Genomic DNA, 20,700 nt, shown 5'->3' with positions numbered 1-20,700 from the left:
TATTCCTACGTAAGTGTAGGTAGGATTGCTAAAAATTTCCTGCTTGATGATGTCACTTCCATTCATGACATCACTTCTGTTGAGTCCCGACAGATTATCATTCTAAAAAGTGGGTCCCAGTGTTAAAAGTTTGAGAACCACTGCAGTAGACCAAGTTTGGAAAGGGAACTTGGCAAAACACCAGCTCATACATTTTACTAAAAGGAGATGCAATTAATGTCTAGCTAACTGTGAAATAAATACATGTCTAGTTCCTTAGGTTTAGAGATAAAAGATTTACTTTCTATACTTATCCTGACAATTTCAGTGACATTCAATTCTACTTTCATCAAGTCTGCATAATTTAGATGGTCTCTTGTCAGCAATGACATGCCTTCGAGTGGTTTGCAGACTGTAATCTTCACATTATTACATTTTAGTGACTTGTGCATTATTATTTTTTCAAGCAACTGACAGCCCAATCCTATCCAACTTTCCAGCACCACTGCAACTGCAATGCAGCCTCGGGGTAAGGGAACAAATCCTCTGTGACTGCACCCCCAACACAGGAAGTAGTGCTTCCCCTATAGGCACAGCAGCACCAGCACTGGAAAATTGGATAGGATTGGGCTGTTAACCTGCAATCCTATCCACACTTATCTGGAAGTAAGCCCCCCTTGACTATTATGGGACTTACTTCTGAGGTGACACACACAGGACTGGGCTCATACCTTCTCAATGTTCATTTTTATTTCATTTACAGATACATATAATTATATATTTTGCTAATTCTTGGGGTCCTAACTTTCTACTTTTATCAGTTTTATTTGGAAATATTGGCTGATATTTTTCCCTTTACAATTTCTTTTACTGCTTCTTACAGATGTAAAAAGTGGAGGTTATTCTATTGACTCATCCTGGAGCCTTTTAATTGCTCTCGAATTTCAATATTTATGTGTTCTGCATATTGTCCTCAAAAAGATAACCAACATACATTACAAATTATTAAATAACAGTTGCACTTTAGCCATTCCTATTTCCTGCTTTCAGTACAGTTCACCTAGATAGGAGGGGCTGTAGCTCAGTGGCAGAGCACCTGCTTTGCATGAAAAAAATTCCAGTTTAACTTCTCTGCATCTCTACATAAGCCTGGGATAGACTCCCCCCCCCCATCTGAAACCCCGCAGAGCTGCTGCCAGTCAGTGAACTGGATGGATCAATAGTCTGACTCAATATAGGCAGCATCCTGTGTTCTTGCTCACTACCACAACAAGGCCACCAGAGGGCCTAGCAAATTAGAGACTACATCTGACCCATGGACTGTCCCTGATCTGGCTCATTGCTTTGGACAGAACAATGCTAATGAACACTTCTATTGACTTGTAACACAGCCATGGGCTGTGGACAAACCTACACAAAGTTCACAATATCTGACTGTTCCCAGTTCTGCTTTCTGTCAAGAGACAAGACCGGCTGATGTGTTGAGATGCCTTCTAGGCCTAACAATCAAATCCTGTGACTTTTCCCATGACCCAGAGGAAGGATGTGAACTTGGCTCAGATGGTCAGGATTTCCACCAGCATCAAACGCTATTGGTAAACAGATACTATACATCACTCAAAGCCTTCTTCTAGCCTGTGAGTTAAAATTTCCAAAGGAAGCCAATGCAATTTCTATTGATGCACCTCTTATTTCCTGTCCACTGAACAGCAATTTATGAGTGCATGTAGTCTGCAAATCATGCCAGAATCTATACAGCACAAACAAGACAGAAGAAACTCACCCTCCCCACAACCTTTTCAGTTTTCTCTGCCCGGTATGGATTCGGACATAGTCTGTCAAATATGTTTGCTCATGAATTATTTATAGTTTCCCGTCTTCTGTTCGTCTTTTGTTTTGTCTTACTTTGGAGATCCCATCTCCAATCCCCTTTGTAATTTTCAGAGGACAGTTTATGTAGATCTCTGCAGTGCCACTGCAGGTTTGCTCAGGCCCTGAGGCAAAGTCCCTATGATGGCATCACTGAGTGCTACCACTGCTACCAGCACTAAAGGTTCGAGTCAACCCAGCCAGATGGGCTCTTGAATGCTGCCTGGCCTGACCTGGTTCTCTGCACAGTATGGCTATTCAGCTCCTGATCTCCTGATTACCTCCAACTCTAACCACCAAATGGTTTGCTGTTGTAAGTGGATATTAATAGGACATCATAGTCTCCCTGGGAATCTCTGTAAGGGCCACTGTTTAAGAATGGCCCCTTTTAATTGATTTATGTCTAGACAGAGTGGACATTGAGTACAGTATAGTAAGATTCTGGCAGAGTGCTGAAAAGGGGTGTCGATGTGCACACATCTGTAGGTACATATGTGCCATTTTCCAACCCTCTGCTGTAAGTGCAGGGGCCAGGAGTGAGGCCAGCAGGGGGGGTTCCGCTTCCCTCTTCATGTGCCAATTATATGTGTGGCAGGGGAACATCTGAACAGTCCTTCAGACACTATTACAGTTGGACAGCTGACCTGTAGCTGGTGGCTCTGTTGCCCTAAGTGTTAACTCTTAATCTGAGCTTCATGTTTGTTTGGTCAGAATGGCAATCACCTTTCTGGATGATTATCTGCTACCAAAGTCCTGCTGGTCTTGGAAAGCTGGTGCACTGTCTCAGCATAGTCTTCCACAGCCTGTTCCAAAATCTGGTGTTTTTTCAACATGGAAACAGCACTTTGTTCATCCTGAAATGAGGAGAAAGAACAACACCAGGTTTACTGCATGACATGATGGAGGGAAACAGGTTGAAGCCAAGACTGTAAGAGATTTAAAGGAATGCCAGTACTGTCTATTGAACAGAAAAAGGTGGACTTTGTTATATTTCCTAATTACCTCTCACATTCACTGCCATACTGCAGTGTTGGATTACAAATCATGGAGAGCATGTTCTAAGGCTCAAATGTTACCATGCAGCATAGTTGCTGATGGGACACTGAATCACCTAGTCTGCTGTTGATGGGCCACAATGTTACAAAGGAGCAGTCATTTTAAACTGGGTTGCAAATAATAGCATGAACAATTCAGAATATATGGATTGGGCACTGGAGTGGCAGTTTCAGCTCAACTTGTCATGGAACAAGTGCAAAAATCCTTGGTCACCTGCCAACGTGCTTAAGTAAAATTAGTCAATGTCATAAAGGTAAATTCTTGGAGGGGTTGTTGGAGATGACCCTATTCTTAGCAAAACTGGTGACAGAGAAACTCCTTCCAGTTTTATGAAGTTTGCAAATGGAACTTGTCAGGGCAATTCACCCAAACAAAATGGCTGAATGTTCCAGGGAGATGTAGGCCACTGGAAGAGACAAGATTTGTCTACGATCAAGGTAAACAAATAAAATTTATCTGGAACAGGGTTTATAGGGAGCCCAAATACAAAAAAATCTGGATCTTTTCTAACTATTTTTAAAAAGTACTCATGAACTGGGGGGGGGGGAGAACCTTCCTTCTCAGGCAGTCCTAAAAATAGCCCTTAATTCACAGCCTATGCAGCATAAAAGGGCAGCAGAAGAACAAGAGGATTGATTTCCCTTAAGTGATTCAATCGTGTTCCAAATCTGACTTCAGCAAGTGCTTACTGACAAGCACAAGAGTTTGGAGCAGCATGATAGGCGGACGATGGCTCATTCCAGCACCCTGTGCTCCCATTCTGTTAGGCTAACTGCATAATAGGATATTTCCTAAACACAAACTAGAAATGTGTTGGTCTTGTCTGGGTGGCAATTGCTGCCCTGATAGCTCTGTACAAATCAAGTCAGGTTTTTCACAGAAAGAAAAAAAGAGATGGAGAGAGAGAGACACACACACACACACACACACAAGAAGAAAAGGTAGAATGCTTTAACCGGATCAGTTAAAATAAAGACTGACATGTTTACTTAATCATTCAGATTGATTGATTAAAAACATTTGGGACTGACTGAAAAACTGGCCCCAATTAATCAGGTGGCAATTTTTTTAAAGCAAAAACTGCATGTGGCAAGAAATACTCCACATAACGAAAATCTCTACTAAAATAAAGCCTGCTGTGACACTTCATGCACCATCAAAAACAAATAATTTTGTTCACTTGTTTCAGAATGATTGTTTTTATTTGCAATTTTACAAAAATTGATTAACAGGTTATCATGGCTGTGATTAACTTACTAAAATTTCTCTTAGGGCGCAATCCTAACCTGTGATGGAACAGGCAAGCCAGGAGGTTTGCACTGTATCCAGCGCAGGATTGTGGCCAGAAGCAGCTCAGCCAGAGGTAAGGGGAAACTTTTCCCCTTACTCCTGGGTAAGGCCTGCTGGCCACAATGGGTCTCCTTGAACTTGTGCCACCTCTGGAGGTAGCACAAGTCTGAGGATAGCAGAGCAGCTTGAAGCCGCTCCATTCTCCCTACGAACGGGGGTTGGGATCCGGCATAACTGCCGGATCTCAGCCCCGCCTCCCGCACCTCACCCACCTGCCCCCAGGGCCGCCATCACCTGCCCTCCCCCACCCAGGAATGCCTCCTTCCCTTCTCCTCCCCACCCCCCATGCCTACCTTTTCTACTTGTGGCAGGTGGGCAGACTCAAGCAGCTGAGGGGAGGCCGGTGCAGAGGCTTATGTCAGGCCAGCGCTTCTTGGACTGCTGGCCTGGTTTCCCCTTGAGGAGGCGCACATGTGCTTTACAGCATGTTTGCGACCCTCCTAGGCCAGCCCAAGGGACTTGGGCCGGCATAGGGCGCAGTTTGGATTAAAATAAAAATAAGTATGAATGGAAGATAGATAGTGGTGACCATGGCCTGTGGCAGAACTTGTGCAAGGACCCCAAACATCACCACGTCTTCACTTGGCATCAGACAAACAATTCAGAGAAATTGGAAACTTTTGCTCTCTGTCAAACAGATGTTGATGCGATAACTATTACCCATTCATTCATGTAACACTTTGGGTTGAATTCAGTAGCAACACTTCAGATGACATAGTATATGGCAATATTAGTTCAGCCAGTTTCAAACCATTTTAACAGTTGTGGTTCAGAACTATGGGTCACTTCAAACATCTGCCATTTTATAAACGAAACATGCCTATTTCTCATTTGATGAATGGAGCATCAGGTGATAACTGGAATAAATGACTGGCTGCCCCAGGTATAACAAATCTTTGGTATCAGCCCAGATGCAATAGTTTTTCAATGGAGGCAATTCCCACATTCAGCAGCCATTTCATCAAGGGTTGGTTGGCTGTGACAAACTATCATCGCAGTGGTATAAAGTGGAAGTGTAGATGACATTCAGGCTCACTGGCCCTGCCCACCTAGCAGTCCCTTACCTTGGCCTTCTCTTCTGACATCATGTAGAGCTCTTGTTCACTCATCCAGGCTTCAGCCTCAGCAGCATCAAAGTAGTACTGCTGGGCTTTGTGGGACTCTTCGAGGCGCTTGTGGCGTTTTTCTGTCTCCTCTATCAGGAGGCTCCACAACTGCTGCAAGTCTGCAAGGCGCTGCTGGATTGCTTCGGCATTAAGGCTGCTGTCTGTAATGATGTTTTGGCTCCTCTCTAAAACGTCATCAATGCGAGGCTGGTGTCCCTGGATTTCTTTCTGAAGTGTCTAATGTGGGGAAATTCAATACTCATGTTGGAAAGAGGTTGATGAAAAACTGCTCTAAGTTTAGATAATGGGAAGTCACCCAAGAGGGCAAATTTCCCAGAATATGACAATGTGAGAGCACAGTGATTTCTGATAGGAGTAGTACTTTCATAACTCATTCCACTGCATGGATACACATTTCAAAAGTCCTGGCTAAATTCAATTGACATTTGGCTCCCCCCTTTCTAGAACTTTGTCATTTCTGACCACTATACATACGCGAAGCACTAAGAGGTGGGAATAAAATTCCAGCTAGGATTAAGTCATTGGGGCTTGATTTGTGCAATTGTGAGTAAACATGCTGCAAGCAGCATTACTAAAAAGCAGGGTTTAAATCGTCCTTGATATTTTGTCTTCTTGTAGATTACTGATTAACCAGGCAGCTTCAGCCACTTACCTGATTCTTCTTAATTAACAGCTGAACTGTCTGGAGATTGTGACCATGATCTGTAGACGTGGCAATAGGCATCCTCTCTCCAACCCACAACTAGAACAAAAGGAATAAAAAAGAGAAAGGAAGTGTAAAAAGAATTAAGTTAAATGATGATGGCCCTAGGTGCAACCAAAAGAGGTCCAGAAAACAGGAAGGCACAAAGACTCCCTGCAAGTAGGCCGAAGCATTAAGAAGTATTTGAAACTCACAATTTCATCCTCCACGTCCCGGTTGAATTGATGGATCTCCTTGGAGGCCAACAAGTGGGACTTCCTCTCATTCAAGGGTTCCAGCAGCTCCATAAACTTCTTCTCCACCACAAAGCGTTTACCATCCACTTCGTCAGTACTTTTGCCCTCCTGGCTTAGTGCCTGGGCCTGACTCTGCAGCTCCTCTATCTCCTTCTTACGAACATCCATTTGGTTCTCAAGCATCTAAAATGGAGGGGCGGGAAAATATGCATATTCACAAACTACTTTAACCCAGTGTCATGCCATTGGATGAGGAATGTGAATAAGACCAAAGAACAGAAAAGGAGGTTCCACCTTCCTGTAACATCCATCTTTCTATGACCAATATAAACATTTAAAATACAGGTTCTGTCAGCAGTTTTGTTGTCCTATTTGAATCTACAGTCCCTTTCTCCCAGCAATTCAGAGCAATACATCACAGAAAAGGTAAAATAATGTTTACTGAGGTTAAACCTACTCAGTGTCTAATTCTGTCCTGCCTACCATGCCTCAAGAAGATTTTGAAAGGTTCACTTCACCTGTTGTTTCTTCAGTAGAATATTTACGCTGGTGAGGTCCTTGCCATAGTCATCCGACTGTATCTGGCTTTCCAAGCCATTCAGCCACTTATCTAAGTCGGCACAGCTCTGGGTGAACAGCTCAGCCTTATTGGCGTCAAAAAGGCGCTGAGCTTTGGTCTGGGTGGTGCTTTCAAGCTCTTCCCACATTTGGTGCAGACATGTCAGCTTCTCTTTCACAATTGCCTCAGTTTCAGGCTTCTCGGCAATAAGCTGCATCCCTGCCTGCAAATAAACAGAAATGTCAACCAGGAGTACAAGTTTTCTGGGTTACATCAGCCTGGACCAGGGGTGCCCAAACCCCAGCCCGCGGGCCACTTGCGGCCCGCTGCGGGTCCCCATCCGGCCCCCAGGGGGTCCCCCCCACCTCCAATGGGCACTCAGCCCTCACCCCAGCCTGCACTGGCCTGCCGCACAAGCTCCGCACCTTGCTTTCCCTCGCTGCCACTGAGCTCAGTGGCAGCAATGGAAAGACGAGCCCAGCCGGCTTGCAGGGCCTTTTATAGTGGGAAGGTAATGTGAGACTTGCAGGTCTCGCGTTACTTCCCACTATAAAAGACCCTGTGCGCTTGCCTACTAGTCTCTTCTTTCTTGCCCAGGGGCTGGGCTGGGATCTGCTCCGTTTGGCTCGGCTCCCCTCCCCTCTCCGCCCCTCCTGCAACCCAGCTCGCAGCAAGTCTCCCTCCGGAGGGAGGGAGGGAGGGCTGGTTGGCTGGCCGGCCAGGCAGGCAGGCAGGCAGGCATGCAGCAGCACATGGGCAGGCAGGTAGGCATGCAGCTGGGCAAGCAGGCAGGCAGCCCAAGCAAACGAAGGAGGGAAGGAGAGAGGGTGAGGGGGCAGGTGAGCAGGCGGGTATGTGAAAGTGTGGAAGATCCCCCCCTCCATTTGTGTGTGTGTGTGTGAATGGGATCATAAACTGGCATGAAGATCCCCCCCCCTTATTAGGGTGGATGGGATCATAAACTGGCATGAAGATCCCCCCCCCCCTCTTATTAGGGTGAATGGGATCATAAACTGGATTGAATTCATTCATTCATTTTTGGGCTCTAATATATTCATTTATGTAAATTTATTCAAATTTGAAATGTAAATTAATTCTTTTTTTTCTGGCCCCTGACACAATGTCAGAGAGATGTTGTGGCCCTCCTGCCAAAAACTTTGAGCACCCCTGGTCTGGACTATAGAACTGAATGTTTCTCAACATCTGGTCACAACAGGTTCCTAGTCATTCTCCTTACTATGGGTTGCCCAGGACCAACTGAAAGTGGACTGGCAGGGAAATAAAAGGTTTGGAGGGAACTTCTAGCAACAGTGTTCTCAAGTGTACAGAAGCACACTGGTTTCTTCATTAAGAGCCCCAAATCCTATCCTTTCCCTCCCTCCCGCACTGATGCAGCCGCACAAAAAATGAGTTTGCTATATCCAGCAAGGGGGAGGGGAATTGAAAGGCTTAAGAGAGGAAAGAGGTTTGGAGGGCATACTGTGGTTCAGAGGGTTGGACTGTGACACACGAATTAGGCCATTATCTCAAATCTTTCTAATAGGCTTCTTAACTGTAGAAAACCTACTGCTCCAAAGTCAGATGTTCTGAATGACCAGCTAAGCAAACTTGGAACATTTCTTACAAACAGTGGGCATCATGCGGTCCTTACAGATGGCAGACCTGAGGGTCCATGTCCCTATGTGGCTCTGTTCCCTCTCCACATACCTTTTCAATTTTGTCAAGCCATTCTTTGTTGGACCCAAGCTCTGCCATGAATGCTTGGTGTTTCAGCCACTTGCTGTGCAGGTTTCTTGCTTCATCGTAGGACATGTCCTGAGCTGTAAGCATCTTCTCATTAATCCAGAGGGACAGCTGAAAAGCAAGTAGGAAAATGTCGCAGTGTAGTTGCTATGGATACCACAGCGAGAGCTTTCAGTTGCTCCCCAACAGCACAGATCAGCCTACAAGGCTTTGATGAAGGAATGAACTCATAAGGAGGACATGTTTATCTCCAACAGGGCCTTTTCTGTAGTGGCCCTGAAAATCAGGAAGGAAAACACTCCCTAAGGACGAAAACAGGTCCTTTTGTTGTGCTGTGGCCTTAGGCACCAACCCAGTCTGCTGCATTTTTCTATTTCTGTTTTTTCTGTATTGTTTTATGGCTATTACGCATATATTTTCAGTTTTATTAATTTTGACTTTTATTGTAAATCATTTTGAAAATATCAGCTAACACACAAATTTTAAATTCTCCAAATAAAATGGTCTTTTAAATTTTTTAAAGCCTTGGGCTATGGAATTCTTGGCCTGGATGGAAAGACAAAGAGAGTGTCAGCTTTATAGCTTCTCAGAGATCAACTAGACAGTAAGACTGAAGCTCCACATCTTAAAATGCAGGTTAGGGCAAATATATGTAAAGTGAAGGGGTGTGGAATCTATCTCAACTGCAGAAGTAGCAGGTGAGAAACACAATCTCTTCATCCAGGCAGTTTTTCTCAGGACCAACATTATTTCCTGGCTAGGAGAAAGGGTTGCAAGAAAAATAGTCAGATCCCCTTCCCCCTGCTGCTTCTCAATTTGGAAGTCACCCATCCCATCACTTTACAAATGCTAGGCATGGCAGTATTCTCAGACAGGATGAAAGTAAAAAGTCGCCTTGAACTGAGTCAGACTATTGATCCACTTAGTTTAGTACTGTCTTCACTGACTGGCAGCAGCTCTCCAAGGTTGCAGACAGGAAGAGTTACAGCTCCTCCCTCTGCAAGCAAGGCTGCTGCCACAATGTGCAATTCAAAGTTGACTTGACTCATAGCAATTCTGGGGTTGAATCAAAGATAATAAATAACACACAGGGACTGTATCTCACTGTATTCCTGTATCCCACTAGAACAGTCCTCAATGCAAAACCTTTATGCTAACTATTCAGAAATCATACTACTTTGGGCTTATAGCACTAGGGCTTATAGTGGCAGAATATATCCCTTGCACTCAGGGGATCCCATATTCAGTTGTTGGCATCTCCAGTTAAAAGAATCTCATATAGTAGGGTTGGAAAATATTAAGACCTTGGAGAAAGAACGACTGGCAATCAAACTTGACAGTACTAGGGATGGACTAGTGGTATGATTCAGTACAAGGCAGCTTTGTATGTTTAACATATATTTAATACATAGTAAGTCCTAAACAGAACCCAGGAGTGTCACAATTTTTGCCTGATGATTACAATCCAAGGGCAAACTTTTAACAACCTATCCCAGTTGAGGTTGAAATGTCTGACAGACCCAAATCTCATTTGCTTTTCCTGTGTTTTTCAAGGATAAGAAAACAACACAGTGCATTTACAAAATGCAGAAGTTGCACATCAACAACACCAAGAAGAGAACACATAAACAGATTTAGGCTTCATAAGTTTCAGCGGATGCCTGTCTACAGATCCAAACTCACCCAAGCAAGGAGAGTGGAGCAGAGCTGGGTGGCTTACCCAATCGCCTCTATTTTTGGCCAACAAAGACCATTTTTCATTCATGAACATTTTCAAAGGTCACTTCATAAAAGGCTCGTTAAGGATGGCAATAAAAGGAAAATGTGTAATTGCTGGAATTAGAAGAATCTGCCTTTTCAGAGGAAGCTAACAAAGAAGTTGTTCATGGACTCAGGAAAGATTTTTGCTGGGGGTTCTGCCCTTCAGTGGCTGGACTGTCCCCAGGGCACCACCAGACTCCCTTTGGTGCCCAATTATTATGACCTATGGAGGGATGATTTCTCAGGCCCTCATTCTGGAAGGCCATGGGATGGGACACAGAGGAAATGGTTACTTCTGTTGCTGGAACACATCTCTGCAGATGCTCATCAGAGCAGCTGAAGGGGAAGGATTAAGTGGTCATGAGCCATGTTTAATTTTTAAAAAAATTGTCTTTCTGAAACTAAGATTGTTACCTACAGTTAAAAAAAAAAATTAAGCTTGTCCCAAACTGCAGAGGCCTTCAACAGGGGGGTCAAGAACAGTGGCATTGTGAAGGAGGAGCGGGAGGCAATTGCCCTGGGCTCCACATCTGAGAAGCAGCATGGAGGTGCCTTTCTGAGGCTCAGAGAGGCTGTCCACAGCCTCCCTGAGCTTTGGAAGGCCTTACAGCTTCGGAAAACCTTGCTGGAGGTTTTCATGAAAACTGGAAGTGCGTAAGACTTCTGAGAATCTTTCTGAGGACCAGAGAGGCCATGCACAGAGGCCCTGACCTTCATAAAGCCAGTCTAAGGCCCTAGAAACACACTTCTGGTTTTCGTGCATTTCTAAGGAGGTGACATAAAAATTTTTTTTGCCCCAGGTGCCAGACAGTGTAGCTATGCCACTGGTTAGGTACCAGAGTGGGTCACAACCCAACCTCAGGTGGGTTGTGGCAATGCAGTTGTTTTCAGGTTCTCTTAAGGAGCAGACTATCACAGGTCAAACAGTAGTTAGGGCTTGGAGCCCTGGATGACAGAAATTTCATTGGAGAGTTTGACCTTGGAATGGTTGCTCTGGCTCAGACTTCCAATCTTCAGTGGCCCTTCAGCCTCTCACCCATCCACCTGTTCTCCCCGGAATAGTACTCCCTTTGCTCTCTGCACTGTCCTGCCTCCTTTTTCTCTCCTCTACCTTTCAAAATTGTGCATGCTCTTGTCATGCCATTTTCTGCCCCACTTCTCCTTTGATCTGGAAAGAGAGAAGGGGCAGAATGACACACTGGCATCAAATACTGATTGGCTGCCACTGGGCAGGAAAAGAAGACCTGTAAGCATTCAATGACCCACCCTTCTTGCTTTTGAATGTAGACTGAAATTACAGATTGGAGCTTTAGATGGGTCTCAGTTTTTGAAAAATTGAAGACCACTGGTATATTACATGGAAAGTAAGGTTTACTCTGCAGTTTATTTGTTTTAACCTTTCCAGGGTCACCGCCAGTATATTTTCAGGGTGAAATGGCAAATAAATCAAGGAACGATGCTATTTTGTGCTTAGATTCTTCTACTATTGAGTTCACCTTGGCCACTATGTGAGATGTCTCACAAGACAGATATAGACAGCTCTCCCTTATCATCTTCCAGAAGATGATATCATCTTATCATCTTCTGCTCTCACCAGGCACCACTATACTGCACCCGTATCTACAGGATTTCACTTCATTCATTGATCTTCCATGGCTCTATGTGCCTCAGGAGATCCGGCAGCTCTAGTTAAAGGTGGTCTGGTGAGGCTGAACAAGATGAGCAACTTCCAATCAATGCATCTTGCTTACAATGAGAGAAGAGGGACAAGTAAGGAGAACGGTGGGACTTCCCTTTGCCCTTTTGGGACTACTTCGCACATAATATAAAGAACAATGCATAAATGGTAGAAATGTTTCATCTGAATACAGAACCCTCATGTTTAATAAGAAAGATTTGACTTGTGTGTAAGTAAGAAAGAGTATGAGTTGATAAGGATCTACTAGCCTGCAGGCTTTGCTTTTTGACATAATTCTTTTCTATACATATGCTTTGATAGATGGAAAAAAAACTTGTCATTGGATCTGGCTTTTCAGGGCAGCCCAGGTTTCTCTTACTGCCATTATCTCAAGGACCAGATCCAGAGGGCTCTTCTCTCAGGGTCATTCTTTTTTCCTCCTTTCTTCATAAAACTGGTGAATCTTTGAACAAAAAGAGGTGTGTGGAAAATCCCTAACAAATGACAGCCATTGTAGTCTAATCAGCTGTTTGAGGGATAACACTTGACTGGATCAGAGATGAAAGACGAACAGAAACACAAACCACCACCACCACCCCCCACACACAGCCACTTAGGCTGGCTCTTGAACACATCCAAGTAAATTTTGTTGAAGAAACAGAGGATCATTTTCCTCAAGGATTAATTAAAATACCTCTTGACAATCCTGAAGAAACTTTTGAAGATCTCTGTTGTCTTTCAATCTCATCAGAAGCTCACTGGCTGCCTCACGATTCTTCTTGTGTCTGTTTAAAACAAAAACAAGCAGAAAACTATTACATGTGGGAACTTTGAGGGCGCTGCAGCTCTATTATTTTCCATTTGAATGAGGGCTCTGTTATTGCTTAGTGTATATCTCTCAAATCTTTGGACTCGAAGACATCATCTAATCAAAACTCATTGAAAGGAAGGACACAATGACAGAATTCAAATTTTTCCATACACAAAAAGGTAGCAAACTGTTATGGAGGGTTATGAGAGCAAGACAAAGGCATGGTTTCGACAGAAGAGGGAGCTTATATGCATGTGCCTTCCAGGGGCCTTTGTGGTGCTATGGATGTTGAGAAATGATTCATTTCCTAAAACCTTTCCACTTCTTAAGAGAGATGGCAGCTACTACAAATAGCTGCTGTTCGGGCAAATAAAGCTGCTTCAGAGGCTGCCATCTGGATCCCAACCGCTTCCTAGGAACCTAAGGTAAAATACAACATATCCCATTCCATCATCACACCACTTGTAAATCAGGGATGTGCGGAGGGTGGGGAGGCATGTGAGGTAAAGACTCTTCACCAGAGTCCTTTGAAAAGCGCTGCCGCCATGTGAGGGTACCTGTGGGTTGTGGGTACTTGGGCGCCTCACATGGTGGCAGCACTTTCCAAAGGATTCTGGTGGGGAGGCTCTGCCTCACCTGCCTCCCCACCCACTGCAGGTTCTTGTTGTGAATAACCATACTTGGCATTTCTGTGAACAATGTAAGAGAGTTCTGCAACTCCTATAAGGAAAATCAGTATTATGTTTCTGATATCACAGGGATTGAGATCAAGAAAAAGTCTTTCTTGAAGCCCCTTTGTAAGTTCATGGTGCAAACCAGGAACTTTGCGATTTGCAGCTCCACCTCTTAGCCATGATGATACACCAGCTTTCAGACCACAATCCTATACACTTTTTCCTGTGAGTAAGTCTAACTGAACCCAATGGGACTTACTTCTGAGTAGGCACGAGTAGGACTGTGCTGCAAGTCAATAAGCTACTTCTCTGTGAACTAAGGCTAAAAGAAAGTAACTTGCCAAAGGACAGCTAGGTTGGACAGCAGATCATTCCAGTTCAAGCCCAAAACTCTTAATACACCCTGCTGGTCCTTTCATTCTATGCACAAATTAAGGAACTATCTGTTGTCACCGCTCTTTGTTTTTGTAGGTTAAACTGGACAAGAATATTAGATTTTAAAATATTAATATTAATAAAATATTAGATTTTAAAATCATGCTGGTTTTCTAGACAGTGGCCACTTTATATCTTGTGTGTCATTTTAGCTATGTCAGATTTGGCCAGACACTGGGCCAATTTTTTCCCCCGTCAATGAGAGATTCTCTTTCTGAAGGGCAAAATTTGGTCCAACAGTCTTTTAAAATACAAGCCACATGAAATTAAAATGCACTGACAGAGCTTTAAGCCTGCTAATGTTTCCATTACACAATCACCAGGCTTCACCTGCACAACACATGCTTCCTCCAGGGCTCTTCAATAAGTCTTTGCTATGACTCAGCACCATTCAAGTTTGCTTTTGCCAAAGCATTCTGCAGTGGTTTCTATAATCCTCAAATAAAGTAACAGGCTTAAGGCAGTTTGCAGGTGGTTATAGGCAGGTGGGGCTGAGTCAGCAAGAAAACCTGAAGAACAAGGCCCACTAGGAACTAGACAATGTTTTCCTTAAAAAGTGTCCCCAAACGTAAGTCTGAGGGTGCAGTGATGCAACAGACATTGCTGTTACCTATTTTTTGTTTTATTTAAAAAACATTCACCCCTCTTTTCTGCAAAAAGAATCCAAAGCGGCTGACATCAAGGGTCAACAAGAACAAAACTAAAATAAAAAAAGAAACAGAACAATTAAAATTACAGGTACAGCCTATTTATCCATGTTAGTTCTGTTCCGTGACTGGGCGTGATTAACAAAAAACGCGTTGTGCTAAATCTCATAGAGTTACGCAAATAGGCTGCAGCCTGACACTTCCGGATGGAAGGAAACTAAGGCAGCTGTTATCAATCCCCTCCCCCCCTTTCACAGGTGGGATCTTGAGCTTGCTTGGGAGTCCCCTGTGCCCCAGGCAGCCTCCCGACAGCACTGCAGGTTCTCCTCCTCCTTTTCGCTGCTGCTGCTCCTGCAGCCCTCCCTGGCCGCAGCCATCATGGAAACTCCTCTGCCCCAGAGCATTCTGGGACTTGTAGTCCGGCTCTCTGCTCATCCTCACCTGTCTCTCCAAGGCTCAGCAAACACTCCTGGTTTTTTTTTAAAGCAGTCCCCTCTGTCGGTACTGCACCAGCCTGTGTGTGTGTGTGTGTGTGTGTGTGTGTGTGTGTGAGTGAGTGAGTGAGAGAGAGAGTGAGAGTGTGAGAGAGTGAGTGTGAGTGTGTGTGAGAGAGAGAGAGCGCTCCACCTTGCTGTACGTGTTCTGGCTACAGAGGTTTTTGGTCCCCCCTTCCCCTCTTCAGCCTTGGCTGGTTCAGGGGCTCCAGGAATGTTACTGTTCCTTTGCAAGGGGAGCCTCTTCCATGGCTCCAGGGCTATTTCCCTGCCTGGGCAAGGCAGAGCCTTTTTACAGTGTTTCGGGCTGCCTGGAAACGGATTGAGATGCCAGCTCAGGGCAAAGGAGGCAAAGGTGTGTGTGACTTTCAGCACCTCCACCCCATTCGCATTGGGGCAAATCTGCAGATTAAAAATCCGTGGATAAATAGGCTGCACCTATATATCAAAAGGCAAAATGAGCAAAGTAGGATTAATGAAGTCTTTGAAGTGGAGCTTGTAGAACTTGAACTGAGGACCTGCTGCATGCAATGCTGCAGTGCTTCGCAGCCAATCACACCTTGAAGCCTCCCCCCAAGTACCCTCTTAAATTATTTGTCCAACTGGAAAGTCAATGCCACAGATGTGGAGGGTACTCTTTATAAGGTGGTGCTGATAGCAACTGTCATCACTTTCCCATAGAATTACAATATACAATCCTGAAACTGCCTATGAGCTGGCAAATCTGCTGGTCTTAGTAGAACCTGGGACATCCAGAGTGGTAGCCATGTTGTACTGCAAAAACAACAATCTAACCTAACATGGTGTGGTGGTGAAAGTGGTGGGTAGACCAACTTTACAGGGCTGCTGTAAAAATTAGTAGAAGATGATCTTGTGAAGCCTTTTCAATGCTTCAGGTGCTTAGACTTTTTAGACCTTAGTCTTGTGTGTTTATTTCTGCTGGGATTATGGTATGTATGTTGTTGTTGCTTAAATAATTTAGCTGGATTTTATCATTAGCACTGTTTTTAAAGGGTTGTAAGCTACTCTGAAAGCCCTCAGAGTACACAGCTAAGTTGATGGGATGGATAAGAAAACAATAGCAGCCACTAAAGAGAGCCAATGCATTATGACAGCCAATGCAGTGTGGTTGGCATGTAGACTGAAGAGACTTGAGTTCAAATCCACGCTCAGCAATTAAGCTCAGTGAATGACTTGGGCCTGTCACTCTCTCTCTCTCTCTCTCTCTCTCTCAGCCTAACCTACCTCACAGGGTTATTGTGAAAATAAAGTGGATAAATCCAAATCCATGTATGCTACCCTAAGCTCAGTGGAAGGGGGGATACTACTACCTCTGCTACTGCTACAATTTGGGGGAATGAATGGACAACCATTTGGGTGGAAGACACTGTGTGGAAAGGGAAGGGTTAAATGCCTCATGGCCTCAATCCTAAAGGGAAACACCCAATCCTAAAAGGAAGCATCTGCTGCTGCTTTCAGCAAAAAGAAAAAATGTCATTTCCTTTGTCACAATTTTGGGTCCTTAATGTAAAAGTAATCCCTTGTTATACAGTCTTCTAGTAATCTGGGGGTTTTGGTTGGCCATTTTGATATCTGAGGTAAAATATACTCTACATGTATTCTGGCAGATTGTACCAAGATTCCATAAATATTCTTAGACAATGGTACCTGTCATCAATGGAGTCCACTTTCTCTTGGATCTTGTCAGAGTTAATGTTGCCGTCACTAACCAGTCTCCTTCCAGTTTCTACCACTGCATTGATCTTCTCCTCATTCGCATCCATGGTGGTCATGAAATCCTCCTGTTTTTTGATAGCAGCTTCTGCACCTTCCAAGGTGGTGGGCATTTCCGTATGTGCCAAAACATATTCCTATAATTGAAAGAGTGAGTGAGAGATATTTATGACTCACCATCACACTAGACAAGAAGTGTGAGTGCTCCCTAGGCTGCTGCCATATTTGCAGACATGTAAGGACGCCAACAACTGATTTGCGCAATAATTTCTACACCATGTGTGAAGGTGATTCGAACACACTTCTGAGGTTTCATAGATTGGGTCCCCACCTTCTGAAAAACTATTCCAAGATGGGTTTTCAGTCAGGTGTATGTGAGTTACCATGTTGAAATATTTCTGAGACACACAGGCATATTCACAGGATCATGTTTTACGTACCGTACCCCAAATCAGAACATCAACCTGGATGGCTTTACCAGGCAACCACCTTATGAGAAAATGGGTCTAAGTCAATTCACCAAACCACCACCTCTCGGTTTGATGGTTGAGCATTAGGCCTCTGGTGTAAACTGCAGTTGAGTTCGGAAGTTTGGAATGCTTGGGATCATTAGAAAAGGTACTGAGAACAAAACGGCTAATATTATAATGCCGTTGTACAAATTGATGGTAAGGCCACACCTGGAGTATTGTGTCCAGTTCTGATCGCCACATCTCAAAAAAGACATAGTGGAAATGGAAAAGGTGCAAAAGAGAGCGACTAAGATGATTACTGGGCTGGGGCACCTTCCTTATGAGGAAAGGCTATGGCGTTCGGACCTCTTCAGCCTAGAAAAGAGGCACCTGAGGGGGGGACATGATTGAGACATACAAAATTATGCACGGGAAGGACAGAGTGGATAGAGAGATGCTCTTTACACTCTCACATAACACCAGAACCAGGGGACATCTGCTAAAATTGAGTGTTGGGAGAGTTAGAACAGACAAAAGAAAACATTTCTTTACTCAGTGTGTGGTTGGTCTTTGGAACTCCTTGCCACAGAATGTGGTGATGGCGTCTGGCCTGGATGCCTTTAAAAGGGGATTGGAAAAGCTTCTGGAGGAAAAATCCATTACGGGTTACAAGCCATGATGTGTTTGTACAACCTCCTGATTTTAGAAATGGGCTATGTCAGAATGCCAGATGCAAAGGAGGGCACCAGATAAAGGAGGGCACCAGATAAGGGTCTCTTGTTATCTGGTGTGCTCCCTGGGGCATTTGGTGGGCCACTGTGAGATACAGGAAGCTGGACTAGATGGGCCTATGGCCTGATCCAGTGGGGCTTATGAAGTGCAAGAGTCACTATGAATGTGAAACAAGCCTCAAAACTGCTTGTGTGAATTGGGCCTTAGTTTCACATCACCATCTTGACCCTTTCGGATGGCTATTCTAAGTTCTTAACATGATGCCTGCTTACCTGGTTGTTAAGAAACGCTTCTGCTTGCTTTGTGTCTCTAAGGAACAACTGGTAGGCATGGGACTGGGAAAGAAGATTCTGCCGGTTTTCCCACATTTTGTGAAGTTCATTCCATCCAGTGTCCAAGGCCTGCAGGCGCTGGTGCAAGAACATGTACTGAGCATCAGTCTGCCCTTGTGTCACCATCTCACCCATGTCCCTCATTTTCTGATAATCTTCCTCATAATTGTTAATCTCATTCTTAATATTTTCATGCTGTGTGAGCAACTTCTCGGCCTCCGTCAGTGTGTTTGGCATATCTTCTGAGGCAATAGCAGTTTGGGTTCGGGACAGCCAAGACTGGAAATCATCCAGATCACGCAAAAACTGCTGCAACTTGCTTGCCTCTCCAAGAGACTCTTCACGGTTCTTCAAGGTTGTTTTCATTTCTTCCCATACATCATTGATTTCAGCGAGCCTGGACAGGATGGCTCGAGCCTGGTCAGGATGCTCAGATTCTAACTTTTCAGCCTCCTTCTGTAGGTCATTTAGCTTGGCCTCAATAGCAACCAAATCGCGTTCCATTCCAGTCAGTTTCCTCTGAAGGGCCATCACACCAGCCAGGTCATTGCCAAGTTCTTGGGTGGATTCAATAACTTTAGTCTTCTCCCTGATCCAAGACTTGGTTTCGTTACATTCAAGGTGGTAGTTCTGGATACTGAGGGCTGAAATGAGAGCATCTTTCTTTCTGTCTACCAGTTCTCTGAATTGGCTCCACCTAGAACAAAGAAAATGGAAAAACATAAATGAAGATGTTTATCATTGCTTCTAAATTTAAATTATACTTAAAAAGCAACTTTTAAAAAACCTGCAGGAGATACATAGCCCAATCCTAACTAAATCCCCTTTGCAAAAAAAGCACATACTGGATCTATCCTGCAGAAGGTGTAGTTTCTTGGGATAAGCCTCTGTTTCCCCAATACTTGGAAACTATGCCAGCTCTTTGGCTGGCACAATTCTGAGTGGACCCATGGAGGTGGATTGTGGCTAAGGAAGGAACATTGGTGCAGCCACTGCCACCGTCACTGCCTTCGACAGCCCCCTTTCTGCCCTGGTTCCTACCCTGTTCTTCCCTCTTCCCACCTCATTCCACCCACCCTCCATGCCAACTTACTGGTGCGAGGGCATCTGGGATCACTGCTGTTGTGCAGCCACTGCTGCTTGCCATTTCAAGCAATGATTCAGTTGTGCATGACAGTGAGTCACATTTTGTGATGCTGAAAAGGCTGCTGCCAGAATGCAAGTTCCAATGGTGCAGCAGCCTGTTATGATTGGATCCCCGTTCCTAATTCCCCCTTTAGTGTATGCTTCACATCATCACTTCCTTATAAATCTTTACCATACCGGCTGATAGTTTGGAGGACTGGGAATGAGTTTTCTGTTTGCATGCTCCCTCTTCTCCCCTCTCTTTGTGTGCTTGGCTTAATAAAATACTTCCTGGTTTGATCAAAACACAATTTGCTGTTACATCTGAACAGTGCTTTGAGTGGGCCCTCTGAACCAGGACTGCAAACTATAGGTAGTTTGTAATCTTGATTTGGAGGGATCACTAGAACCACAGGTTGCTGGTGCAAAAGCAACAGTAAATAATGGTTTGAACAAATCAGGAGGCATTCCATTAAGAGGAATGTGCAAGGGGAGAAAGGAAGCTGAGGAGTACGTGAATAGAGGGCTTGTATACGATGGGTTGGATGACTAGAAATGCTATGTCTGAGACAGACACTATGTCTACTTTGCTTTTCCTTGCTTGTGAAAGCATCAAGAGACAACAGCAGAGGCAAGCACCATAAGTAACAACAATTATATCAACTATGACTACATATAACTATCAAGGATATTTGAGAGAGAAGCACTGTTAGCAATTAATGGCACTCAGGCCTTTTCCTGCTTTGTTTGTTAATATGTAATTTCTCCAAAAGGAGCAGTGTTACATTAGGCACTTTGCTCCTCAACATTAAGAACTGTGATTCTAAACAATCTAATGACAATGGAGTCAACTGCTCCCCTTACTCTGCAGAACCATAAAAATTTAGTATGCTATTTGGTAAAATCAGTCAAGCCAACAAAACAGTGCATGCAGGGTAACCAAGACAATTAATGGCATCAGATCTAAATGGATAGTGCCCACACATCAGATAAAGAGCCACATAATAGGACAAGATTTTAAATAGTCAGAATTTTATACATAATTGAGCCCACCTTGTATTAAGCTTATCTTGCTGTGCCTTTATCTCCTTCTCGCTTGGATGACCACTGTGTATCAGTTGCCTAGAAATCTGGTTAACTACAGCAACACGTGATGCCTGACTGTTCATCTCTGGTTCCAAACTTTCAAATCTAGAGAGAGGA

At 44.2% G+C, this 20,700-nt stretch overlaps 1 protein-coding gene across 5 annotated transcripts in view; it reads right to left on the bottom strand.

Annotated features, from left to right (window-relative positions):
- SPTBN1 (spectrin beta, non-erythrocytic 1) overlaps window positions 1-20,700 on the bottom strand; it is a 214,449-nt gene that overhangs the window by 27,426 nt on the left and 166,323 nt on the right. For all 5 annotated transcript variants that reach the window (XM_066625923.1, XM_066625931.1, XM_066625951.1 and 2 more), the window contains 10 exons: window positions 20,551-20,688; window positions 18,313-19,069; window positions 16,791-16,993; window positions 12,756-12,846; window positions 8,587-8,733; window positions 6,839-7,102; window positions 6,279-6,503; window positions 6,034-6,123; window positions 5,319-5,597; window positions 2,572-2,702 (listed from right to left, as the gene is read on the bottom strand). In XM_066625923.1, coding sequence (XP_066482020.1) covers window positions 2,572-2,702; window positions 5,319-5,597; window positions 6,034-6,123; window positions 6,279-6,503; window positions 6,839-7,102; window positions 8,587-8,733; window positions 12,756-12,846; window positions 16,791-16,993; window positions 18,313-19,069; window positions 20,551-20,688 — 2,325 coding nt within the window. The remainder of the gene's footprint in view (window positions 1-2,571; window positions 2,703-5,318; window positions 5,598-6,033; window positions 6,124-6,278; window positions 6,504-6,838; window positions 7,103-8,586; window positions 8,734-12,755; window positions 12,847-16,790; window positions 16,994-18,312; window positions 19,070-20,550; window positions 20,689-20,700) is intronic.

This window comes from Tiliqua scincoides, chromosome 1 (genome assembly GCF_035046505.1).
Source record: "Tiliqua scincoides isolate rTilSci1 chromosome 1, rTilSci1.hap2, whole genome shotgun sequence".
NCBI classification, from domain to species: domain Eukaryota; kingdom Metazoa; phylum Chordata; class Lepidosauria; order Squamata; family Scincidae; genus Tiliqua; species Tiliqua scincoides.
The sequence above is the reverse complement of the archived record's forward strand: the minus strand, read 5'-3'. Positions and strand labels throughout refer to the sequence as shown.